The sequence below is a fragment of the Corvus brachyrhynchos genome, unplaced genomic scaffold (assembly GCF_000691975.1).
Source record: "Corvus brachyrhynchos isolate BGI_N302 unplaced genomic scaffold, ASM69197v1 scaffold245, whole genome shotgun sequence".
In the NCBI taxonomy this organism is placed as follows: Eukaryota; Metazoa; Chordata; class Aves; order Passeriformes; family Corvidae; genus Corvus; species Corvus brachyrhynchos.
The window spans coordinates 2,322,747-2,349,229 of record NW_008238988.1 but is presented as its reverse complement, the minus strand read 5'-3'; the positions used below and the strand labels follow the sequence as shown (position 1 = coordinate 2,349,229).

The 26,483-nt window shown below is 41.2% G+C and overlaps 1 protein-coding gene across 1 annotated transcript in view; it reads left to right on the top strand.

Moving 5' to 3' along the window:
* MNAT1 (MNAT1, CDK activating kinase assembly factor) overlaps positions 1-26,483 on the top strand; it is an 85,266-nt gene that overhangs the window by 46,210 nt on the left and 12,573 nt on the right. Inside the window, exon 7 of the mRNA XM_017738793.1 lies at positions 4,106-4,227. Within this exon, the coding sequence (XP_017594282.1) occupies positions 4,106-4,227 (122 nt within the window). The remainder of the gene's footprint in view (positions 1-4,105; positions 4,228-26,483) is intronic.

Sequence of the window (26,483 nt, the reverse complement as noted above, 5' to 3'; positions counted from 1 at the left end):
TTGTTTTTGTTTAAAGTAAGCTCCTTGTTACTCCAAGGGCAGTTCTTTGTTGTAATCCATGGCTTTTTATTTGATTAATGCCATGTTGTATCACGATCTGAAACCAAAACTGGCCACTGCTTTTGTTTCTTTTTCAGCTGAGAGTTGTCTCAAACCGTGTATCAGCCAGTCAATTTTACTTCTCATACAAAGACATTATTCAACTTCCCTCCCAATTTAATCCTGTATGTCTCTCATCTGAACCCGTACAGCACATGAATAGAATGTCAGTTGCTCACAAATCCATTGCTGTGCAGGCTTTTATATAAACAAAGTCCTAAGGATAAGCAAATGCCTTCCTTCTAATTAGCAGCATGTTTTGTGGTTCCATACATTCCAATATGTAATAGACAGCTCCAGGGCCTAAAATAATCATAGGGAAAACACTCGTATGCCGCAAAGATTGGGATGGGAGGGAGAGGAGGCAGGAAAAAGTGTTGTCTGTGTTCTTGGAAGCCTTTTCTGTCTTCACTTGGGTGCTGTCAGCTTCTTTTACACAAACATTACAGCATCCAAGGGGAATTAGAAATACTTACCCATGACCACATCAGGTTTTAGGTTTGTCAGGAGAAAGCAATGCAGAAGCAGGATCTTGGCTCCACTGCTTTCATTTTGGTTTCAGCATGCTGATAAATGCCTCCTAATGCTGGAAAGAGGTAAGGCTGACTGTCTAGGTGGAATACAGGAAATTTAAAAGTCTTACCTCATAGATTAGAAATGGGTTTTGGATCTGTAAAAGTGCTGTGTAAGTCCAAAGTAACAGTTACTGTCTGTTGTGGTGTCTCTGAAGTTACACAGCAGCTTCCCTTACCAGTCTGTTATGAAGTGGTTAGGGACCACTTGGGACAGAAAGACAGAAGTGGGAGGCTTCTGGTCAAACAGCTTTTAAGTGAGATAATAATGGTCAAATTGAGCCTTTTAGCTTCAGCAAGGTTTTATTGTGAGTCAGCTTATCCCAACATCTGTGGAAATAGGAAGGGCAATGGTTTTGGTTTCCATCCCAGCCTTTTGCACCAGTCTGTGCCATACCCAGTTCTGGGACCTCACTAACCTGTGCGCTCATTTGGAGGTCTGTGAGCTCAGGAGCCTAAAGGCCAGACAGCTATAGGGCAGGAACAACAGCTGGTCATGGGGCTTTTTACCCACTGCTAAGTGGAATGTAATCCATGTTGCCAAAGCCCATCAGCTAAAGTTGTGATTTTGGGAAACAAAACCAAATGAGCTGTCTCATCCAGCTGCATAATCTCCTTGAGGTGCAGATCTGCTGGCTGCACACAGACCAGTGCAGTTGTTTTGCCATGCAGAAGTACATCCTGGTTCCTAATACTTGCACCTTGACCCGTGAGGGAGGTGAGAAAAACATAGGAGACAGTCAATCTGATGAACCAGAAATGAGTTGCCAGTATTTAGTGGTGCAGATAATTAACTATTGCAACAATTTACCTAGGGGTGTGCCTGGACCTTTATGATCTGAATCTGTAAGTCTAGATTGGATGGCTTTCAAAAGAAGGTGTTTTGGCTGAACTGCCTGTTCTTGGGCTTCATACGTGAACACAAAATGTCCTGGCCTGTGCTGGACATGAGGTCAGACCAGCTCAAGGGTGGATGGTTTCTATAATGCAGCTCCTCTTCCAATTTTCTGCTGCTCTCCAGGCCACCACAGTGAGTTGGTGGTGCAATTCCACACCTCACAGAGAGGTCCTTCCTCATGACCCCTGTGCCCCCCCTACCCCTGGTGTGCAGAGCACTCAGCCTTCCCACCATTCATGGGCAGCTCCCTTACAGTTACTGCTCGGTCATCTGAGAGATAATGACCATCGTGATCCCCTGTGACCTCAGGCTCCTTGGAAACCCCACAAAGAGGGGAAGAAAAATGAAACATTTTCATCCCATCCTCCCAGGAGCTCCCAGAGGTGGACATTTGTAGCCCCATAAATGATGGTGGGGAAGGAGGCCAGTGATGAGCCCAGTCCATGTGTTGGGAGCCTTCCCATGTCTCTTGGCCAATGCTGGCAGAAGTTACTCTTGTTAGCAAAGTGTCAGGAAGGCACCAGTGGCAACTCTGCTGACAGTGAGCAGCTGTTCTGGTGGCGTCCTCAAGGGATGAGGTGCCTGGAATCTGAGATTCTCCCTTTTTCCACACAGAATTTACTTCCCAAAATATTTACCGTGGTTTTGATCTTTGCCCAAAACTGAAATTTCTTTTCTACCCAGATGAGGTTGTACACATGTAAAATGTTGGTATGATTTTCCATTTGGTTTGGTTAGAGATAAAGATGTTGCTAAAAATTCAAATCTAAGAGTCTTATTTAAGCATTAACCTTTTGCAATTGGTGTAAGAGGCCCACATAAATATAGTTACAAAGTATTATATTTTAATAAACTTGAATAGATTTTAAATTGACAACTTCTAGGAGAATAGAACCCCCTGCATTTATGTCCTAAAATATCATGAAGTGGGATTAAAGCTGAATTTTTAACCTTTCTTTTCCTACTTTTTTAAAATGTGTGGTAACCTTCTTTTAATGTTGCAGCAATAGTTTGTAGCACATAAATGAAAGTGCTGACCATGAGAGTTGGAGTGGTGCATCGCTGACTGGAGAACTTCCTTCACATCTCATCTCCAGGACACTGTCCCCATACCAGTGTTAGCAGCAGCCTCTCCAGTTCCCTAGGCAGTGCAGAAAAAGCTTAAAACTCTCTGTCTTCATCACATGCACAGGGCTGTTTCAATGGAAAACTTGAGCCGCTGATATTTCCATAGAGATCGGCTTAGATCCACGATTGCACTTCTCAAGGACTTACGTCTTCAGTTTTCTTAGCTATTTTCTGCAACTCCCTAAACAAAAATATCTCTTCTCCAAATTCAGAAAGGTCACTGTCTTCAACCACAAATTTAATTAACAGCTTTCTCCTTCTACAGACCTTTTCATTCCCCTCTTTAGTTAATTTTAACTCAGTGTCCCACATTAGGAGCCTGCATTTTCCACTTGAGGGAGTAGATGCTCACAGGAGTGGCCCCAGGGAAGCTCAGCTCAGTAAGTGATCACCAGTGGGAGCCAGGGTTATACACAGCATTACACCGTGGAAAGCTTCCCATCTCCTGTTTCAGACAAAATGTCTACAAAAACAATACTACTACTTTGCTAAATTCCTGCATTCTGCAGATGGGAAGCTCAATTTCTACAGGGAAAGCCAGGCTGTTTTGGGGCAGCTCACGATGCTCCATCTTTTTGCTGCTGCTGCTAATTTTTGTGAGCACCATAGAATACAGTAGAAAATTGAAACTGTGTGAAAGATCAACAAATCAGTGTAGAATGTCACGCAGCAACATCTGTTAACTTTGGCTCTATCTCAGATCCTCCTGACCCCCTCCTTCCCAGCCACAAGTCTCCTACTTTGTGAGAGCTCCGAGTGATAGGGACTTGGAGAGGAAGGGTGTGGAAATGTCTCACTATTTCTCAGTGGTCTGAAGGGCTTGCAAAAGTACTATCTGGAATGAAAACTTAATGTTTGTGTGTTTCTATATTTTTAATTATGAAACAAATGGGAATTTGCTGAATGAATTAATTGTATTGCTCTGTAAAAGTCTGTCTTGAGAGCCATTATGTATGGGAGCTTACAAAGCCTGTGGAGAGAAAGGAAAGTGGCTTCCCTTTCTAATTAGGGCTTTCAGGAAATCTTTGATTACAGAATCAAGTAGGGTTGCTCAGAAACATTTGTTTGGTAGTACTTCAGATAAATGAAATTTGTGCCTAATAATAATTTTGCTAGTGACACTGGAAGCAGCTGTACTTGCTAATGGTAAACTTGCCCTGAATAAATCTTCCCCCCTTCCTTCTTGTCCAAACAATTATAGCTCATGAAACATCACTTCCAATTTGTAGGTCCCAGTAAAAAAATGTAAATCATGGAGCGATACAGCGAACAGTATGTTCTTAATGGGATGGTGTTTGTCTGGACCAAGTTAATGCTTGTTCTTATATTGCATATAAAAAAAAAGTAAAAATAAAACCTTGACCCAGTATGTAGAAATTTAACTTTGTTTTTTTTTGCTTTTCAACAGGGTCAGCATATTTCATTAGCTCCCATTCAAAAGTTAGAGGAAACTTTGTATGAATATCAGCCTCTGCAAGTGGAGACATATGGACCACAAGTTCCAGAGCCTGAAATGCTGGGAAGGCTGGGGTAAGTAAATCAGCACATTTTAATTCCCATTTCATGGCATTATAGCTGGGATTGTTACCATCTTCAGATTGCCAGGGATCTTTTTTTTTTCTTCCTTTTTTTTTTTTTTTTAAGGATCTTTACAAAATATTAGACTTCCTGCCCAACCAACATTTTGTTTAGGTGGATAAGCTGAAATTTTTGGTCCTCTTGCCTTTATAGATCTATTTAGAGCTGGACTGGATTGCATTAGTGTTTTTAAGGTTGTCCTTGGCAGTCGTAGTGAAGTAGCTGTTCATTTTCAGTTGCACGGTATTAAAAAATAAATAAATAAAAATCTGGGGCTTAATTTACCCAGCTGTAAGCCAGTAAAAATATTAAAGTTGGGCTGTTTGCCATGGAAAAGGGTAGATTTACTTGTCGACTGCTGTCTACAGTCAAACTGTGTTTGTGAGAAATGAAGCACAGAGCTTAACTTTGTCAAAAAATATAATGCAGGGCTGGTCCAGCAGCTTGGCAGCATCGTGGTGTGCAGCCATGTTTGGAAGGGAGTTTGGGAACCTTCTGTGCATGGGTAAAGGAGGTTAGGAAGTCCAAAAGAGATGTGTTTCCTCTCTAGAGACGTGTTCATGGCTTAAATGGCACCTGAAAATGTGTAGCTACTGGGGTAGTGTCACCCAGCTCATCATGGCCCGACTCTCAAGGTCATCAGCACTTCCAGTGCCTGGAAGACTGCATGGCAGAATGAATGTGCAGGCTGGCAAGGCAAGAAAGAGTTTAAAAAATAACAGTTTATGTTTGGCTGTGCAATCTGGGAAAACTGAAGCCACAAAGTACTGAACAAAGTTGAGGCAATTTAGTGTGCAGTTTCAGAGACCACTGAAATCCAAACAGGAATCCCATCTAGTTCACTGGCATGGGAGAAGTTGTGTCTCATCCAGGAAATGACAGAGGTAGATAGACTAAGTAAGGTAAATAAGCAACTTAATGGTGCTTCAGAAAACTGAAGGCTGTCTGGAATTGAGGCTGTCTCCATTTTTACTGTTTCTGTGTCCTCCTGATGCCTGTATTTTTTATTATCTGGTATTAAGCTTCTGCAACCAAGTATTAATTAGCAGCTTAAACTTGGACAGAGCCTGGTTCAGCCTTTGCCACCTGTTTGGATGGAGCACAGCTGTCAGGGACCTCCAGTGTGAGGGGAGCTTGGAGGCCCCCTCAGCCTCATCACAAACGAGAAAAAGATGACTTGTGCAGGGATGATTCCCTTTGCCTGTGCCCCATGAATGCTGGTGTCCAAATCTGTCAGGAATGCTGTCATCTATGTCCATTGCATTTAATGGCACCGGTTCTGAGGCAGTCCAACGCTTCATGGAACAAAATCCTTTATCTTCTGCAGTTGCATTGCAGCGTCCATGTGGGAGGGTGTTCAGAGGAGGGTTTGCAAACAATGCCACAGTCTTTTCTTGGAGACACTTTTAAATGTGTCATTTTCCTCCTGTGAACAGGAGCAACCAGGCTTGTTGGGCTTGGCTGTGGAGGTGATGAAGGAGTTGAGGGGTGCGGGGTGGCTGCGGCCGCAAGGGGAGGCTCATGGGTGGGTGGGTTGGTAGTGCCCACCAGAAGAGTTCTGAGTCCTGAGGCTGTTTGCCATTCCAAAACAAATACATCATTGCTGTGGGTTCCCAGCCAGTACAGCTCTAACCCTATTCCATGGGGTGTCTGAAATACCTTAAGCCGTGCAGGGCTGTTGGTTTATATATTTGTGTTTCTGTGTTTATATGAACTCATGCGCATTTCCTGTTGATGATGAATGCTTAACTAATGTGCCTCTGTCCCTGCTTTGGGGCTTTTCAGGCAGCTGCATACAGCTGCCTGGGTGAGGCAGAAGAGCTGGGCACAATGTAAACCTCTCCAGCTAAAGATTTTTAGTTTCCTATTCATTTGTGCTTATAAAAGGCCAGGCTGGATGGGGTTTTGAGCCACCTGGCCTAGTGGGTGGCATCCCTACCCATAGCAGGGGGGTTGGAACTGGATGGTCCTTAAAGTCCCTTCCAACCCAAACCATTGTACGATTCTAAATGTATTTAATTATTTCATTTTTTCAAATTTTGGCTTTTCCCTCTTTTCATTTTCCGGTTAATAACTTTGCAGTCTGGATATTTATTGCTGCTAAATAGTTCCCTCAAATGTCCAGGCTGTTATCTGAGTTTCTGGAGCCAGAATTATTGCAAAGACACTGTCAACCTGGTGATTTTGAATTCATTTCAGGTAGCATAATTTATTGACTTTTTTAAAAAAATACAGTTTTATATCTTCAAAACACTCAGTACATGGTTTTTTAAATATTCCTTAACCTCTTATCTTCTGCAAGACTTGCTTTAGGTTTCAGAACTTTTTTCTTTTTCTTGGTGAATTGATGTAATGAAGGACACAGGTGGCAAGAAGGTTTTAGCAAAGAGCAAGAAAAAGGGTAAATCCTTAAGGGATTGTGTAGAACATTTGTAAGGAATCTTTTATAATTTAAAAAAAAAGCTTTTTAAGATGACTTGTATTATTTGCTTATAAGGCTTTTCAAAACATTTCATGAGCAGACCATAAACTTGATTTTGCATTTTTTCCACTGCTCTTCTGTGTGGAGTTTGTATATTTTGGAAAAAAAGGATATTTATGTTGAAATTGTTCTTACAAATTTGTTTTCAATTTCCCCCGGGGCTGTAAATTTTCTTTTTTTTTTTTCTTAAGTACTGCAGAAAAGCATTAACAATCCTTATGCACTTTTTTGTCAGGGTATTGGAAATCTGAGAATAATGAAGATTTAGGTTTTTTTTTTTCCCCCCAACACAAATGATTGGTGTAATGTGTAGGGGTTTGTGTCCTTCAGCCCCCCATAAAGGTCACTTTGGTTGTTCAAACTCGAGGACCAGCTCATGCTTGTCTCAGCTGTCAGATGGAAACGTGACTTGGAAAAGGGGAGAGGATGTGTGAGAGCATCTCCCAAACATGTGGTGCTGCCCTTGGAGGAAAGTGGGGTCTTGGATCACTGGAACGTGCCCATCCTGGGGGCAGCTTCTGCAGCTGCCTGTCCCTCCACGATGACGAACAGCCCTGGGTCTGTGTGACTTTGTCACTGCTCTGAATTACTGAAGTGTTCAGGGACATGCATTCAGAAATGTCTCTGCACAGAGCTGAGGGCAACTTATTGATATGTTTGGAGAGAGAGATTTCTGTCTTATCAAGGGCTCTACTGGCACTTCTGCTGTCACCACAAACTATTAGTTTGGTATAGTTTAACTGAAGTGGGAAGTGTCACCTTTTGGTTCAAAGTGGTGCAAATCTGTTGAATTGCATTTTGGGGAGCAGAGGTGTTTGGCTGCAAGAGAATGCAAGGAGCACCCGGGTGCTTGGGCACTTGCTGCCATTACTTTTCTTAGATGGGCAAAAAAGGCCTGTCTCTCTCTATTTTATTTTTTTTTCTTCCTGATGTTTTTGCTGAGCATGCTGAATTTGTGTGGTTGGAGGTCTGCATTTTTCTTACTGGAAAACAAAAGAAATGAAAAATATAACAAACTGACGTGCCAAGTAGCTAAAGAATAACCCTGGATGGGGATGGAAAGTGGTGTGTTGCTTTAAAAATATATGTTTGATACATAGTTTTGATTCTAAAGAAAAAGAAAACAGCAACAAAAAACCCCTGAGGACCCAAATGATGTTTTTTTGGAGGTCCTGAAAAATGTAGACTTTCTTGGCAGTAATTGTAAGTCTGTCTGTCTAACAGGAGCAGCCACACAGCAGCCACCAAGTTTTACAGCTGTGAAGAGCCATACACAAGCCACTTAAAAACTGACTATAAATTGAAAATCTGCTTATGTGATTACATTTTGGGTAAAGATATGTGAACTTCATGACTCAAAGTTTAGAAACAGTCTCCTGTAATCCAAAGTGGATCATACTCAGCAGTGCCAGTCATATCCTCACCATTCTCATAAAATTGAAGTAATTTACAAGTCAGGTTAAAAATTTCTATTTGCAACAGACCTGGACCAACAAGCCTGGACTGCTTAAAATAAAATAGTGTTTGCCTACTTAGCTTTGGAGAGATCCAAGCCTAATATATATATGTGTATATAAAAAATCAGGTTTCCTCCTTTTTTCTTTAGTGAAAAATGTGACTTCCCATTGATCTAGCAACTTGTTTTCAGGTATAACCACTTTGTTAGGATCACCCCAGTCAGTGTTTTGTTTAAGTAAGATGCAGAAAATGAATTTCAATGGTGAACACTAATCTAATGAGGATAGGTAATATAATTTGATAAATTAGAAGTTAAATCTAAACAGAATGCGATTTTAAGAGTTGAGGGGGTAAGTACTGAAGCAGAGTGGGAGTGCTGTGAAAATCTGTACATACAATGAACATGTTTTAGCCCACTGTGCTTTTTCTTGTGAACAACTGGATTGATTCATTCCTTTTTTCCTAGTGTAGGACAGCTCAGGCATTTTAAATTTCACATTAAGATGAGGTTGGGTTTCATATCTGTTAGAGCTTTGTTAGTGTTTAATTTTTAACCTTCACTTCAAGTGGAAAATTTCTGCATATTTCTTTGTTGTACAGTGTTGTAGTGTAATTTGAAACACATGTAGAGTTCTGGCACTCAATCTAGAAATGATTCGTGTAACTTCTTAGCTGTCAGTCATTGTGATTTTTTTTTTTTTTTTTTAAGTGAGGCATAAGTCAGGATAGTCTCCAAACTATTCTTACAGCATAGCTGAGCTGGTCCTTGGCTGGATTAGCTTCTGCTAGAACCCTGTCAGTGTCTGTGTAGGGTTCAAGACAGTGAAATAACTGAGAATTGATTTTGAATGGGTGACAGGATTGCTGGGCTTTAAAAGTCATAGCAGGTGATTTTTCACATCTGCTCTGTCACTGGGGTATGCAGATATTTCTTGAATCTTGGAAAAGGAGAAAAGCCACAAACGAAGGGCTGATTTGATCTGCTTTGGCCCATTGGTTTTGAACACTGAATTCATTCTGCTCCTTTTAATGGAATCTAGTCTCTCAATAAGCTCAGTAGTCAGAGTCAAAAGATTGAGTAAGATCAAGGAAAGCTTGTCTTTCTTTGGAGGGCACATAGAGGGCTACACTCCTTGCAGGAATTCTCTTGGCTACCAAGGCATATGGTCTGAATTTCCCAATCTCCTGTTGCAAGGCCTGATCCTCAGCAGATAGATTTCTGTCTGCTGCAAAACATTTTGCATTGGGTACCTAATGAATGAGAATTGGCAGGTAAGGAGTGATTATTGCTTTAAAGACTCAGCTACATTTCCATACAGCCTTTTATTTTTTGTTCATTTTATCATGAATAATTGGATAAAAACCTGTGAATGGCAAAAAAAGTACAACAAGTACTGTGTGGGTACCCTTTTTTGGAATAGTGAATATGGCCAAATGTGCTGTCTCTTTCAAGACAGGAGAGAACAAGGCAACAGAACTGCCTGTAAACCATCTTAATCTGGTTTGATATAGAAACTGTCTGGTACTGCTTTAGCGTTCCACAGAAATCCTACAGGCTTCATTTTAGGATTTTGGAAGGATGCAAATTTAATATAGGGGAGGTAGATTAGCACCAGTTTTTCCAGCTGAATGGAAATCAAGGAGCGCAGCCTTCAGTAAGTCTGAAATCTTACTGTTTAAGAAATCAGCTTTCTGGCAGAAAAGTCTATGAATATTTCAAACGACACCCCGTAGAATATGGTGTTTTGCATGGAGCTCTTCTGTCAAGGTCATTAGCAATTGAATATATTAAAAGTGGACTGCTTATGAAATGGAGAGATTTGCTTCCTGCCCGCCCACCTGTGGGTATAGTGTGGGTTCTGTAACTGTAAAAGGTCTCGGGAGGGTTATAAAAGCAGAGAATATGGAAAATATATAAAGAAACAAAGAAGGAAGCCTGCATATACCACGCAGTTTCTTATATGTAAAGCTGGCTGTAGCTGTGTGTGTACCACTAAATGAACCTCAAAAGCTGGCCATGACAGCAGAATGTCCATGGTGGTTGTTTTTGTTGGCGTTTGGCTTCCAAATTAACTCATCAATCTAACACGAGTCTCTGTGCTCAGAATACCGGTCTGGTAATGGTTTTTTACTTTTTCATGCAATCATGGAAAAAATATGTTTCTGCTCGAAGCAGTTGTCAAACAAGCTTCTTTCATCGACAATCAGACACAGGGCAGCTGAGTAAGGCTGTTTAGTCTAGAATAAATACTCGGGAGATTACAAGGTCGCTGTAGGAAATGTAATTATACCATTTATTCCAGAATACTCTTTCTGTAGTGTGGGCTTGTTGAATACTAAATCATACATTTATTAAAATACTTACAGTATGAAGAAGAAAAAGAATTTCAGAGCCTTAATGGAACGGAGATTTGTCTGCAAACTGTGCTGTGGGATCAAGCAGTAAATATTTAAAATTACTTTGGAAAATCAGGATGGTAATATTGGCTTTATTATTGAGAATTTGTAGGAGGCAAACCCTGAGTTGTCACTGCAGGTGTGGAGGCAGTGCTGCTAAGTGGGCAGCTGAAAGGTGTAAGGCAAAGCTGTCTGCTGATGTATTATAATGTGTCAGGAGGCATCCAGCAATTGTGTGGGCCAAATGCCCTATTTTCTGTGCTCTCTGTGTCTCAGCAAATCAAAGCCTTGTTACTACCAGCCACCTAAAAAGACCTGATTGTCTGTGACAGTTTTTATCTGTTATTGAAAGCCCTTCTTTGCTTCCATCCTTCCCCCCATCCCCTGCATTGATACTGCTATTGATGTCTTGTTCTCTTGTGACTTTTTATGTCCACAGACTTTCCTCCTTAGCTGCTGTATTTTGGTAGAAGTTAACTTTAGGACTTCTGTTGCATCTCTGAAATTCTGTGGTAAATTTGAGATCAGTGGTTTTTGTGCTGAGTTGTTTTCTTTTTTCTCTACATTTTTCCTTCCTTGTTTCTCCTGCACTCCATCAGGTTGCTCTTTTTGAGTACTTCTCTGGCTCCTCAGCCAGATGGATAATTGCACTGGGAATTATGTGGTTGCCACAAGAAAAACAATACATTTTGTACATGCAGAAGAGATCTGTCCTGATTATCTCTCATTTCAACAACAGCAGGGCCTCAGTGTCCTCCAGCTTTTGTAGTTCTTCCTGGGACAGAGCCCCCAAATGCTTTCTTTAAGCCCAGTGTTAGAGTACAGAGGCAGGAACACCTTAGTCATGGGGGGCAAAGTCTGTGTGGTAGAGAGTGGGGGAGCTCATGGAAGCCCATTGCTGAGCTCTTCTTCATCCTCCTCTTCATCAACATCTGGGCATCACCCCTGCTCTGTGCTTGGCTGTCAGGAGAGATGGCACGACAAGGACTTGCTCTGGAGCAATCTAAGAAAACCCTGGCATGTTCTCCTGAAGGGTCTATTTGGATGCACTAATCTTAAACTATTTGGTCTCAGATGTAGTTGAAGTAGAAGGATGATGAGCACCCTCTTTGAATTTGTCTTCTGAAGCATTTGCAAAAATTTGTTGCAATAAAAATTTCAAAAGGAAGTGTGGAAAGGAGGAGAGAGAGGCTTTCGGAGCCCTTCAACACTGTTGTTTTAAGAAGGGGGGGGGTATGTAAAATGAAAATATTTAGCCAGAGACAGCCAGCAAAATTGACTCCTAAATAGGAAAATAAAGCCAGAAATGGTGCATCATCTTGACTCTGACGCTGATAAATACACTTGTAAAGCAGCCTTCTGAATGAAAACTTTGTTCAGGTATCAAATGGCTGAAAAGGTAAGTTCTGAGTTTGCTTAAATGGCAGAGGGAAGCACAGGGGGGGTGTCTTTCTTGAAGCTTTCTGCAGCTTTTGAAGCAGTAGTTTGTGATTCTTTAACCCCCTTCAGATGGCTTTGTTGAAGGAGTCTATAATGTTTAAAGCTTCTCCAAAGAGTGCTTAGTGGTAGGAGTGAGGGATCTCTTCCTGCAGGAGCGTGTCACTTGCCAAAGTCAGTAATTCCACTGATAAATTTCATCCTGTGTATGTAACTGCTCTCACTCCTGATAGTGATGGATGACAAGATTTTTAAGGGTTGGGCTGGTAGCCTGTTTTCATATTTTGATATTGACCTTGTGGTCCCTTAGATTAGATCACACTGGAGGGAAAAGTGGAACCGGAGAACTTTTCTTAAGAGTTAATGGTATCCCATCACATGTGTGTTCCCTTGCTTATTTTTCCCAGTTTCCTTAAAAAGAATCAAACCAGCAAACAAAAAAACCCCATCCAAGTCTTCCACACCCATAAAAGAATTGGAGTTTCTGGCTCCTTCCGTTCTAGCAGTGTGTGCATCTGTCCCAGATGGCCATCACACCTGGTGGAGCAGCAGAGATTTTAGGGGTAACTGAGACCAGAGCTGCTGCATGGAAAGAAGTCCTTGGATATGAAGGGGGGACCCTAAAAGTACCTTGACTGAAGCTCTTTGGATCTTTGAAATTGGAAGATGTCCAAGGACAGGTTAAAGGTTATTATCTCAGGTGCCTTTTGTAGTTAGAGACTCGTCTATGTTGGGTAAAGGGGGTAAAAAACACAATATGTGTTTCCTGTCATGAATTTTAGCTTTTTTTTTTTTTTTTTTTTTTTTTTTTTTTTTTGTGTTAGTGGTGCTGCTTACAGGGATTTGAGGAAAGTACCCACAGTTAAAATGGTTGGCTGGAGATTATGTACACACACTTAGGAACCAATTTCATGGCTTCAGTTTTAAAGCCTTGGTAGTAGTCAGTTGAAAACTGTTCTAGGTAAACAAGACATGTAGTGCCAGGCTTCCAGAAAGAATTGAGTTGTTCATTTCTCCCTCTTCCAAATTGAAGCATTTGAGTTAAGCTGTGTTTCTAATAACAAAGCAGAGGTTTGAACATAATGGGACTTCACAGTTGAGCTATTGCTCAGGCTTGAAGGTAACGCCACCATATTTTTGTTTCTTTAACTGGTATTAAATGTAAAAACATAAATCCTTTTCAGTGGGAGAGGAGAAGGGGAGATGGTTTTCATTTGGCATAATTTCCTGTGAGACGTGGTTCTAAACAAGGCCCATATTTACACAAGACAATACAGTTTTACATGTACTGGTATATCCAGCACGTTTTAAAATTGTTTAGCCAGCCCCGGGTATTAAATACCTTCACAATAAATGTGTTTAATAAAAGTAGATGAAGTTTGAAATAATTTTTTAATAATTTTACAGTAGAAACACCAGTTAAATCAACCCCACTGCAGTAATAAATGTCACAAAACCAATTAATTATAGTTGCTTGCCACTGCAAAATCAATTGTGTAACTGTTCTTCTAAAACTGACTTTTACATTACTAAATCCTAAACACTACACTTCTGTAACTTGTCAGAATCAGGTTTTGGTTAATAGATATTTTCAGTGATGTAATGGGAACTTCTGGTATGGAGTCAGAATATAATGGACTGTGATTAATGTTTTAATAAGCACTTTTCTTCTACTTATGATGCAGCAGTGAAATGGTTTCCTGCTTAGATTGATAGAAAAGCAGGTGTGTGTACATACTTTTTTCTTTCAGTAAGAATAAGTTTTTCAATGCTTCTGCTTGAAAACATTTAATGTTTTTCCTTGAGTCAAACGCTGCTGATTTGGGAGTTTCAGTTTGTTTGTTTTAAATCCAACTATTGCTGATATTTGTCAGTTGAAAGTGGAGGGTGTCATGGAAACCCTTTCAGTACTTAAAGTAATTGCTTTGCAAAAAAGGAAGCTCATTAGTTTAAAAAATAGTTTTGATACATTGACATTTTCTTCAGTGAAAGGATTTGTTTAAAATAGTGTTGGAGTAATGCAAAAATGTGCCAGAACAAATACAGTGTTGAAAATATTAGCAGGTTGGATTTATTATGGAGGTTGGTGTAATACACTTGCTACATGCTTGGTTACCGTTGTCCTGGAAGTGGTTGTGTTTCGTCTGTATTTTAAATTTTTTTTTTTTTAAATTAATAAATAAATGAAAAGGTATTTTAATCACTGCTTTTAATGACCCATCAATCCAGACTTGTTGCAGGTATAGCTTTTTTGCTTAGGGATTCAGTCAGATCTTCTCCTGATGGTATTTCTTCTAAGATGATGGTAAAGGTGAGCAAATTCTTCATGCTGTTTAACACCCTACTGATACCTGGTGGTGGTTGTGCTCTTGGTCTCCACTATTCCTCTGCAGAGGAAGATATATATACATGGAAAATATATATATGTATGTATAAGCACAGAGCATGAGGACTGCCTTCTGTGGAAAACAAAGCAGTCTCTTTTCTTTCCTTCTCGTCTGTCCTTGTAGACTCGATAGGAACAATGGACATACCTGTGATGAGGAGAGAAAAGAGGGGGAAGCCTGTAGAAAGAGGAGGTCCCATGTCTTGCTGGCATCATTCCACTAGCCTGGATTCCAGGCACCTCTGCTCTCTCACTTCTGAAAGCTGGGTGAGCCTTTCTGGGAAGATGGAAAAGGTGCTGTGGTCCTGGCTCCAGTGCAGGCGCTTTTCTCTCATCTCCGGAAACTGTCGACATTATTTGAGATTCAAGATAATAGTTTCTCCATCTCTTTGTTCTTTCCCCTAAACCTGGGGATCTTACTGACTCCTCTGTTCTCAGGAGCATCGACCCATGCTTTAATTTTTCCAGCAACTTTGGAAAAATGCGGATATCAACACACTTGTGTTTTTAATATTTATTGAGAATTTACCAAGCAGCCTCTATACCTTGGTTTTGTGCCAACTCTCTCTACTGGGGTAGTGTCTGCCTTGCACAGAGAAGGTTACTTATGGTTTCCTTTATTTGCTACTGCTGCATTTCTTTAGTTCTCCCTTAAAAAGATGCAGGAGGTAAGTGCTGGCTGCTATCTTTATTCCCTGACTCTCTTCCAGAATTCATGAGGAAATGCTCCTGAATAAAGCCAAAAAAATTCTACACTTCTTCTCCCCTTCCTGTCATTAGAAGGTTCTCTCTCTCTTCCCCCTCTTTTCACATCTAGGCCCTGATGGATTGGGCAGACTTCTTGCTCTGTGGTCATTGATTCTACTAATTGTCAAAAACTATTCCAGAAATGAGAGAGAAGAGATTTTGCACTCTGGGGCCGTCTCAAAGCTTGGAAGCATAAAGGCTCTGCTGTTCCAGACTGTCTTCAGCACACAGTTAATTTTGGAATGAAAAGTCCCACAGATACAGAGTCTGCAAACAACCTGAAATATGGAAACTGTATCTTACCTTTTTTATTTTTTCCCTTGTTCCATGATGTAGGTGCACCCTGCTCTTTTTCTCCCCAGGAGCAAGGCAAGTGTTGTTGTGAAGGTGTGAGTGCAAGTTGGAGTTTGCTTTCAGGAGTCTGCTGTGGCTCAGCAGTCCCTTGCCTTGAGCAGTCCAGGCCATAGGATCCTTCTTGATCTTTAGGCTTTTGTCTAAGGACAGTCACTGAAGTTGGTATTTTTGTATTTTGCATTTATTACCTCTCTCTCTTTCTTTTGCTCACCCAGAAATGATCTATAGATTTTTTTTAGGTCTGCTGTATTTATGCAATTTATTGAGGCCTTAAATGTGCTAGGAAAAGCTTGGACTAGCAGAAGAGCATACAAAACTGGTGGTGTCCAATTCTACAAACACCTGAACAATTGACGGTATCATAACAGACCCTGGAGATGACAGCAAGGATAGCTCAGTGCAGCTCCCTGCTCACCATTTTCCATGAGTTCTCACAGTTAACACCTCCAGACTCCTTCCCTGCCTTCTCCAAAGAGCTGTAGGAAGTTCATATGTTCCCTGATTTGTTTTTGGCTCAGGTGTCAAAACACTATTCTGAAAAATTCCCATCAAACTTGTTTGGGTGCTGAGGGTAATAGGTTTAAAAATAAATAAAAGCTCAACATAGGTCCACTTCTGCTCCCAGCCCTGGCAGAGGAATTTGTAGTGGCTTCAGTGGGAACAGGATTAGACCTTACAGAAGTGTCTTTAATGTTCCTGCCCTTGGGCAGTCTGGGTGGATGCTGCTTTCTTTTGCAACACGGTGGATGAACTGTGTGTGCTCACAGGCTCTTTCCATATAATTGAAGCGTGTGCTCACATGGCTCAGGGATGTTTGCAAATGGAGCAAAGGAATGCAGTTACCTGTAGGACAGAGGGTGGGCAGTGGAGCCCTGTGCTGGTGCTGCAGGCTCTTCATCCCCGAGTTTGTAGGTATTTGGCTTTTCTGGGAGATGTTGGCTGCTGGTTGATTTTCCTGTATTTCGAAACAAATGCTGAAAACTTGCCTGGAGCTCTCTGCTCCGATCAGCTGCCCATATGTACTACAGCAGCAGGTTTTACAGGCTGTCTGCCCTGGGAATTGAAGACCAGAAAAAGCAAAGAAAATCAATGTATTTTCGTTTAATGCTATTTTTATCCCCTTAGAAAAAGACTTTATGAATGGGGCTTGCCAACAGATGAGATTTCAGTGCTTGTGTATGGGTCCATTTCATGCCATCCTCATGCAGGTGTGCATTATTTCTTTTTTTTTTTTCCTTTCTCCCATAGGTGCTTCTGTTAATTATCTGAAAAATGGAAATATCTGAAAATTTGAAGTATCAGTATTAGGTTCTGGGAAGTACTTGCTACTTCCAGTAGAGAGAGCCATGTAAACTGGAGTGGCTGGGTGGAGGTGACAGTACAGGCTCCTGGTCTGTGAAGAGCAGTGCATCCTCTATTTTGGGCTGCTTTGAAAGATGTTATTTGCAACAAATCCCAGAGTTTTTGTTGACTCATGACTTATATTTTGGTTTTATTCAGCGTTTTTTTGTCCTTTGAGGGCTTCAGCAGCTGAAACAGCATCATCTTACCACACGGCAGTTTCAGCTGAGCCTGGTGTTTGAAATGGCAACACTGCTAAATGTGTGTAACTTGTTTTTAGAACACCATTTCAGCTGCCAGTTTCCTTGAGAAAGCAAAAACAATATGAAAAGCAAGAAATACAAATAAAGGAGAGGCTTTAAAATATTTCTGCTGTTAAAAAAAAAAAAAAAAACAACCAAAAACTAAACAAAAAACATTCAGAAGACATGCTAAATTTAGCAGAATTTCTTGAATAGGAAAGCGACATCTAAATAAGCATGCATGTTCCTTGGTTGCCTTCACCTTTTCTCCTACACATAAACTCAGTGATTAAATTCTCTCTTAATGAGCTCTTTCCAAAAATTCTGCTTTTCCTTTGATAAAAAGCCTGGGTGCTCCCAGAAGAATAGCTGCCACATGGTGAGGGTAGATACAGGGGAGGATGAGAGTTCCCCAAAGCTCTGCTTCCTGCCAAAGTGGTGAAGAAACTGCAGTGGTACCATTAATTCTTCCAAGCAGAAGGTAGGATTTAGGGCACCAGGAATAACTGCTTTGAGGGCATGATCTGTGCACCCAGGAAAGCTGTCATTTCTGCTGGAATTACTTGATTGATACATATGTTTGTGCATGCCTGAGTGTGTATGCAGATATTGTGATGGATCATTTTACATTTACAACGTGATAACTCCTTGCTGTTATTGCTATTGTGTTATTAGGTGTTCTGTAGGTCTGGCAATGCAGTGATTTTTTTCAGCAAGTGCAGTTGAAGCTCAGTGTTTTGCCCCAGAAAAGAGAAGGTAACACTCAGAGAATTCACTGCAGAACACCAGGGTGAATTCTGAATTCCCCTGCTCAGTGCTACTTTGTGTCTGTACCCACCTCCTTGCCTCCAGAAGAAGCCAGAGCTCAGGTTTTGTAAGTCAGCCACCATTTTATCTGTGTTGTTTCCAGTATTAATTAATTTGTGGTGCTGTGTTTGTGTGACCTGTTCTTAGCTCCTGGCTGTGTGACCTTTGCCATTAAGCCGTCTCTAGCTGGAAAAAGTCCACGTTAGTAAGTGCTACAGATTAGCCTGAACCATTTATCCATTTTCCCAGCCCCCTCAGATTTTTTGACAGATGTGCATTCTGCGATGGGTGAATTTAATATTTTCATTCAAATTGTAGATGAAAGTTGTTGAGTATCACTAGGATAAAATGAGGTCCCTGCAGGGAAAATACCTCTTTGAATGATGAATCCCCATTTACACTTGCTTCTTAAGATCTGTCAGTTTAAATCATGCTTAATTTTTTTCTTTTGCGAAGCACCCAAGAAAACTAATTTGAATATGGTACTTAAATAAATTACTGCCTGCTTTTGTTGTAAAGCTAAAGGTGAGCTTGAGCTTTTCATTGGGGTGTGTCACTGAGGGGTGTGTTAGCTCTTGGGGTGAAGCAATTTTAGTTGTCGGGGTAAAGAAATTTGAGATCAATATTGGTTAAACAAATCCATAGATCAGTGTAGAATATATTCAGTGGCAGTGCATTAAATGGACAGAGCATATAGTGGGAACTTTTGTACTCCAGGGGGATTTGAGGGATAAGAGTTCTGATGCAGAAGGATAGCTAACTCAGAAAGAAGAGCCATAGCATTCCTCTGGAAGTATTACCAGATTATTTTCCTTGAAAAAATTGAATCTTTTCTGTACGAAAAATGAGGAGTTTGCATTGATACAGATTTAACCTCCATAAAGAGTTCTAGGAAAATCATTCAAAACTCATGGTAAAGTGTGTGTGTGGCTGTGTTTGAGATGGCTTCTAGCTCACGTGTGCTCCAGCCCGTGTTGGAGTAGCACAGAGGTGGTCTGGGAAGAGCCAGCTCTGCTTCCCCTGTGGTTTTTGCTCTTCCATGGCTCCAGCTGATAGAACCTTTGTAGTACAAGAAGTTCTCACTCACAAAGGGCATCAGGTTAGCCTTTAGTAGATTTATGTGCCATAATATTATTTAAGCCTTTGAAAACCTGCACAGCACTCATGAGGCAGATAATGCAATACTTGTATGGGGCTACTTCAAAGTGAGCTCCGTGGAGTGCTGGCCCTGCTGCTGAGAGATCAATACAGTCCTGTGCTCTCTGCCCTTCAATCACATCAGCAGCCTGTCAGATGTGATGCACTGCTCCACCAGCTCAATACAAACATCAGCTTGATTCTGGTAGGAAAGAGATTTTATTGGACCAAACCCCCTTCCTCAACAGAATGTCCGAGTGCCTTTGGTGTTTTAATTCAGAATAGGGCTGTGCCCAAATAGGAGTGACTTTTTCTTCTGTGATGTGCTCTTCAGTGCTGCTCAGGGACTTAAAATCTGTGGAGTGTGGGTCCACAGAGACCCTGATGTTATTTCCCAGTTATGCATCCAGTGAGTGCTCCCAGTCCCTGGCTGCCACCTGGGAGAGCTGCATTACTGGTCTAGCTGCTTTTAACAGTCAATTACGAGGAAAGGCATTTCAATGGAGAAGTTCTTTCATTCCTGCATTACCCACCATGCTGCTTTGTGTTCACGTTTTAACTGGAGAACTGCGTTAAGCACGTTGTGTGTGTTACCCTTCTCTCCTCTGCTGCCTTTAATCAGGAGGTGTATACATTGATGTACAGCAAACATTAAATTGGAGCTGATGGGAAATGGGTTTGAGCCTGAGTTATAATGACCATAAAATGTGGTGAGATCTGGCAATTAACTTATGATGCCAAAGAGTGGCGTGACATGTAATCTAGTGACATCACATTGAACGGTGTTTCACAGAGCACTAATATTTTATGTAGCCTTAAGATAAAAAGCTTGGTTATAACACTCAGTGCATAAACATGCATATACCTGTTTGTGGCAGTATGTTAAAGCAGCAGCCCACACTATTTCTTACATTTCTTGTTACAGCAAGGAGCTTATATATCTTAATAATATGAGAAATTAAGCAGTTCAAGAACACAGAGCAGGAGAAAGACCTACTTTAATTTTCTGCAGATGTCTCTAATGATTGAAGACTAAAGGAGTTTCATAATGAAATAGCAAATTGCATGAAAGAGCTTAAACGTCAGTACAAAGTTTGGCTGTATTTTAATATTCCAGGGGAGTGTACACTAATAGAATAATCACTCACCTCTTGTCTTGCAGCTTTTGACTTGACATGGCCACGGAACTTCCCTTTAAAGCACAGTAATTTCTATATAAGCTGTTTGATCCATCAAATAGGTGTAGGAGCTTGTGTCAGACTTGAAGAAAGGAGCAGATTCAGCTCTGACAGATGATACAAATACAGTGAAGTTAATTGACTTTGCCAGGGGAGAAAATTTTTCTTCCCGATTATGTCAAATGCTAGACAACTTTCCAGAGGTGTGGAGGGAAACATGCCTAAAGGACAACACTGACACTATGCTTTTCTAGTAGGCGTTTGCTCTGCTTTAACTTTTTTATTATTTAAGCTTTCAGGGATAAAATAATAAAATCAACTAGCTCAACTACCTCTTTGTTTGAGGATTCTCAGACCTCATAAATCCATTGCCCCTCTGTGGTCCTCTAGGATTTTCTGCCCGGTTTTGTGAAGATAAAAACTTCCAGGAGACCCTGTGAAGCAGGGACGTCCCGGGCTTCTTATTTTTCTGCCAGTGTTAGGTGTTCTGCTTTGGCTTCATATTGGCATAATTTAAATGCTGTCAGAGTCAACAGGTTTCTGCCACATTCTAAGATTTTAGTATTTGGAAGGCAGAGGAGAGGACCGGGCTTTTGACTTGGTTCACTGGTCCCATGTCAGACCTATAGCCTGTCTCATATGTGAACCTCTGCAGTTTTGTGTTCCAGCACCACATGATTCTTTTACAGAAATTTCCTGTCAGTGGAGAAGGAGCCAGTGAGGCTGTCATGGTAGGGGTTATTGTCTAGAGAAATAAAACTCCCCTTTTCTCCACTCTGACACCTTTTCCCCTCTCAGCCTTATTTTTGTTTTTAGTTCATGGGTTTTTCCACTGCTCCTCATGATAAGTGTTACTGCCAAGAGATGATAAATAAAATAAATAATAAAAAGGGATTGATGTAGGCAACTTTTTATTGTCTGTCACCTTCTTGTGAGGTTGTGATGGACGGCAGAGCATTGGTGGGCAGGTCATGCACAACCCTCCAGTTTTGTTTCACAGTGAAGGTAGAATCAGTTCAAATGTCCTTTTCTTTTGTGGCCCAAATCTCCTATATGTAACTGTCCTTTTTGTGTCTCACTGTTCAGTAACTCTTACTGCTTTTTCAAGAATATGTTGGTAAATCTGGCAGTGTTTATATTTTATGTGGTTGGGTTTTTTGGTTTTTATTGCTGAGTTTTGCCTTACAAAAGTGCCTAGGAACATAATTGCAAGTCCATCCCTAGACACTGTACAACAGTTCAGAGGTGTGTGGAACAGTCCCTACCTCAAGTAGAGGATGCCATCTTTAAAAGAGAAAAGTTAAATAACATACAATGGTAGCAAACTATCTCCCTTTTATTCCTCCTGCACTTGACTTTCTTCCTGCTAAATGTGGCAATACTGTCAAAACTTCTCATTCTTTTGGCTTCTCCCTGTCAGTGTAACTGTTCCAGAACTTTTAGTAGCCAAGAACTCCATTCTGTTTGTGAGTTCCAAACTTTTACTCATCCTTGCATCTGGTTTTGTTGCCTTAAACCCCAGGTACTTTCAGATTGACACAGTATTGATCACAGTTGCATTTGGTTAAATTTGAGGTTTGTTTACATGAGTCAGTGATGAAATTGCATGTGATGCTTTTTTGGACATTGGGAATTCATTATCTTTAACATTATTTTTTGAGAAATTTTATTCAGTCACTAAATATACTTTCATTAAAACAGGCCCTTAGTATGCATAATTGAGATTTGGAATCATGGTGTTTGTTTTTTCACATTTCTTGGAGTGTGCTTCAGTTTAGCTAAACTAAACACCATTCTATTCAGGGCGTAATTTTAAGAATATTTTTTGTAATTCTGGCAGCAAATGCTGTGACATTATAATTATGCTATAAGCATTCAATGTTTATCCATCATAAACTGGCTGTAATCCCAGTTCTGGAATACAGCTTTCTTGTTGCTCTGGATTCTTCAAGTGAAGGGGTGATTTTGTCTGCAGAAATGATTTCTTAAGAAAATCCACCATTTGGGTTAGTTACATACTAAAGCAGCTCAGAAAGAGAAGTCTGTCTCTCCCTCTGAAGTCATAAATGATTTCAAAGTTTTATTGAAGGAAGTTCACTTTTAAGGACAAGTTGAACCAGCAGATACTATTCAGAAACAGACTAAATTCTTTCATATATTTAAATATTGCACTCATTTAACCATCTAAATTTAAAAATGGCAACTGGTTAAACCAATGCAATCCAGTGCTGTTAACATACCTGTTAATTTGTGGATTTCAAAAGCAAAGCAGGATGCTGTGGTACACCCCAGGGGTCAATAGAGGGACCAGCACTGCCTACCCTCTTCTTCCCTGCCTGGCTGTGGAAGGAGTGCTCCCTCAGCGGGTTTGCAGGTGATGCAAAGTCCAGAGGAGCAACTCATGCACCAGATGGTTGTGCTGCCCTTCAGAGGGACCTTGGCAGGCTGGAGAAATGGTGTCACAGCAATCTTGTGCGTTCAGCAAAGAGAAATGCAGGGTGCTGCACCTGGGCTGGGATAACTCCATGTGCCAGCACGGGCTGGGAGCTGACCTGCTGGGAAAGCAGCTCCCTGCAGAAGGGCCTGGAGCACCCCACAGCAGCCTGTCTTTGTGGGGAAGAAAAGCCACCAACTTCCTGGGCTCTGCCAGGCAGTGTCACCAGGAGGTCGAGGGAGGTGATGATGCTTCCCCTCTGCTCAGCACTGGTGAGGGACACCTCCTCTCCTGGCATCCCTGGTGCCAGAGACATGGACATGCTGGAGTGAGTAGGGATTGGGGTATCTGTCATGTGAGGTCAAACTGAGGGAACTTTTCCATCTGTTTGGGGAGGCTTGGAAGGATTTTGTCAATGTGTGTAAATACCTGATGGAGGGCAGGGAGAGAAGGGGACAGAGCCAGACTCTCCTCAGTGATTCCCAGTGAGAGGATAAGATGTCATGGACACAAATGGAAATCCATGGCATTCTATTAGAATGCATTTACTGCAAGGGAGGTCAAACACTGGGACAGGTTGTCCAGGTAGTTTGTGGAGTGCTTCTCCTTGGAGCTACTAAAACATGACTGGATACAGCCCTGAGCAACCTGCCTGAGCTGACCCTGCTGAGCAGGGAGGCTGGACCAAGTGGTCTCCCCCTATGTGCCTTCCAGCCTCAGCCTTCTCAGTGCCACTGTCCTTCTGCTCTGATTGCACAGATGAGAAAACTTCATCAAATAATCTCAGCAATAAGATATGTAAAACTGTATTTTAAAATAAAGAGATTATTTCTTTCAAATTGAAGACTTCTAGACCAGAATCCACTAGGAAGTGTCTTTTTTGTCTGCAGGCTGCCTTTGTCATCTTAGTTCCTTTTTGTAGAGGTCTCAGAGGTTGCTGCCCCAGTTTCTAAAGTGGTGTGTTGGGTGCTGAGGCTGGAGTTGCCATCGGATGTGGGCTTGGTAGCATGAAATCAGTGGAGCTGCACTGGTGTGAGAGCAATGAGTGATACAGCTGTGCCGCCCTGAGATTTCAGAGGTGATTGAGTGCTAAACTGCCTTTCTGTTCATGTCTCCCCCTGTCAATTATGTACTTTCACCACTGAGTTTAAACTTTCCAGGAAGAAACAAATACTGAAGTAAAAAGGTACATCTGCTTATAAAAGAGGAACAAATTGTCAGTGTCCTGCTGGTCCCACTGGAATGATCAGACTCCTGTGCACTCCCTTTTCTGCTCCTGGAGAGGGATGGCTGGGGTGGAGGGAGCATGAGTCTGACCCAGTCCAGCTTTCCTTAGCTGTACTGTTAAACACCTTTCTCTAGCTCTTACTCAGGGTATGATACTGAGCTTGGATAATGCCAGCCAGATAAAAATCCAATTGTCTGTAGCAAACATAGCAAATGGCATCACTTTGTTGTAGCAAAGAGCAAAGTGTTGTGCCTTTGATCTCTAAAGTGCTCTGATGTGGTGAGGTCATCTTGAGGAAGCACTAACAGGCCTTTCCTTCAATTTTGTATATAACTTGATGTAAAAGGAAGGAGGAGAAATGGAATTGAATGTGTGCTTATTGTGATAATTAATTTCAGTCAACATTTAGCTTGCTTTTCAAAGTTCCTGCACAGGACTTGGTATTGGAATGGGACATTGGCAAATGACTTTATTAGTTTTCACTGAAAATTAATATGTCTGTCAGCTGTTCACTGTGGGGCTCATTTTGCTGTCTAGATCAGTAAGACTGCCGGCTTCCTTTTCAAAACTAATTTTCTTTATTGGTATATTTGCTTATGTGTCTTTAATCCTTCCAGTTACTGCTTTAGAAGATGTGGGAAGGGGAAGAATATGTGGTCCCTGAAGGTTGCTGTGAGCCAGTCACTGCTCGTATGAATGAAATATTTTCATACACCATAAAACTTTATCTCAAAGAAAGTCTTGAGAAGTTAAAATAATGGTAAATATTCTCTAGACTCACTCTTGCACGGGCTAAATAGCCTGGCCTTGGTCCAGGAAGGCACTTAACAATGTGCTTAACTTTAAGCGCATTGAATATTCTTCCTGGCATGAGTGAAAAATCAATGAGGCTGCTCACATGCTTAAAATAAGACATGTGCTTAAGTGTCTTTCTGGACCTCAGCCAGAGCATTGAGCCTGTGAGATGGGCTGAATTCTAACTGTGGGCAAAAGCCAGTAGTGTTTCATTTTGCTTGTCTTGTGCCTTTCTGAAGAATTCATTGATATTGTCTGTGTTTATTTTAATTGGCCTCCATTTCCCATCTAAACCCTACCAACTCCAAAGCTCTGGGAGTAAAATAGATGTGCAACTTCGGGCTGTCAAACAGCTTGTCAGGGGTAGTACTTAGACTGTATATATTGCTCTAGAGCAGGAACTGAACTTCAGAAAAGCTGGGAAAAGATGAGGTGAAACATGATTGTTTTCTTTGGTAGCCAAGGTTTTAATATAGAGAGAAAATGAAGAGGAGAGAAGAGAAGGGCTGGTGACACGTCACACCTTTTCAGTTAACATAGCTGCTTCTTAGGAAACATTTAAGAATGCAGACAGATGCATTAATAATCTGCTGGCAGTGGCTGTAGCCTTGGCAAGTCAGCTTTCCTACCTACTATTGATTTTTCTGACTCTGAGGCAGCAATTTGCAATGGGTGGCATGATCCCCTACCCTCGAAATGGGCAGTGAGAGGACTTGTCACGGCCAAAATAATTTTTACTTTCTAACCAACCCCTCCTGTTTCTTCAACAGCATCTTTTCCTGCTTAGATGACAATTTCCACTGCTGACAATGGTGAATGATAAAACATACTATATTTAAACACAGCCTCTATGGCTAGAGGTGCAAAATAACCCTCCACGATGCACTGAGCTCTGTGCTGGCACCAGCTACACTTGGGGAAGCACCCCTCAAGTGCTGTAAGTCTGGGGTGTCACTGCTTAGCAAGTGCAAAGGCAGTGCAGCCATGGGCATCTCAGAGAAATCTTTGCTGTCAACTCAAACCTACATGTCTGTGGAAATAGAGTGTCATTGTCCCCCTGCTGCCTTTTGTTTTTTGGCATCTAGGCAGTGCTTGGCTTTCGCTTTCCCCTCTCCGTGATTACAGCTTCCTCCTAACATCACCAGGGCAGGGGCACCTCTTTGTTTCCTTATGTATTTGATTTATAAAGGATGAGAGAGAAACTTAGAGGAGGTGAAAATAGAGTGGCCAGAATAAAGGAAAATGGAGCATAGATGTTTTTTTAAAGGGTTAAGTATGTAGAACTAGAAACAGCCAGTTGAATTTTATATGTAATTACAAAAGTATTCCTGAAAATGCATCTCCACGAGGGAGCAGCTGCCATTTTAGCAGATCTTTTCCACATTGACTCTTGAGCAGTTTTGAATGAGTTTGTTTGTAGGTTGTTGATTTTCTTTCCGCTGCAGAAGTAGCAAAGAGCATTCCAGGCTGGGTTTCAAATTTGCTTCAAGGTAACTCACAGTGCATGTTTTTATTGTGTACTTGTCCTAGTGGCCATTTATTTCTTTAAACAGTGAATTTATCTTTTAATGGAGTAAAAGCTTAATAGAATCACCTGTCACATACAGAATTGAATCTGAATTGAATAAGATGTGATTGAAGGTTCAGGTTTAGAAGGTGTATTCACATTCTGGGGTAGCTTAAATGGTGAAACAATGTGCACTAGGGATATCAGAGCCAGAATTAGAACTGGAAGAGTGGGTGGAAAATGGGATCTTAGAACTGTTTTGCTTTCAACTGTTTTCC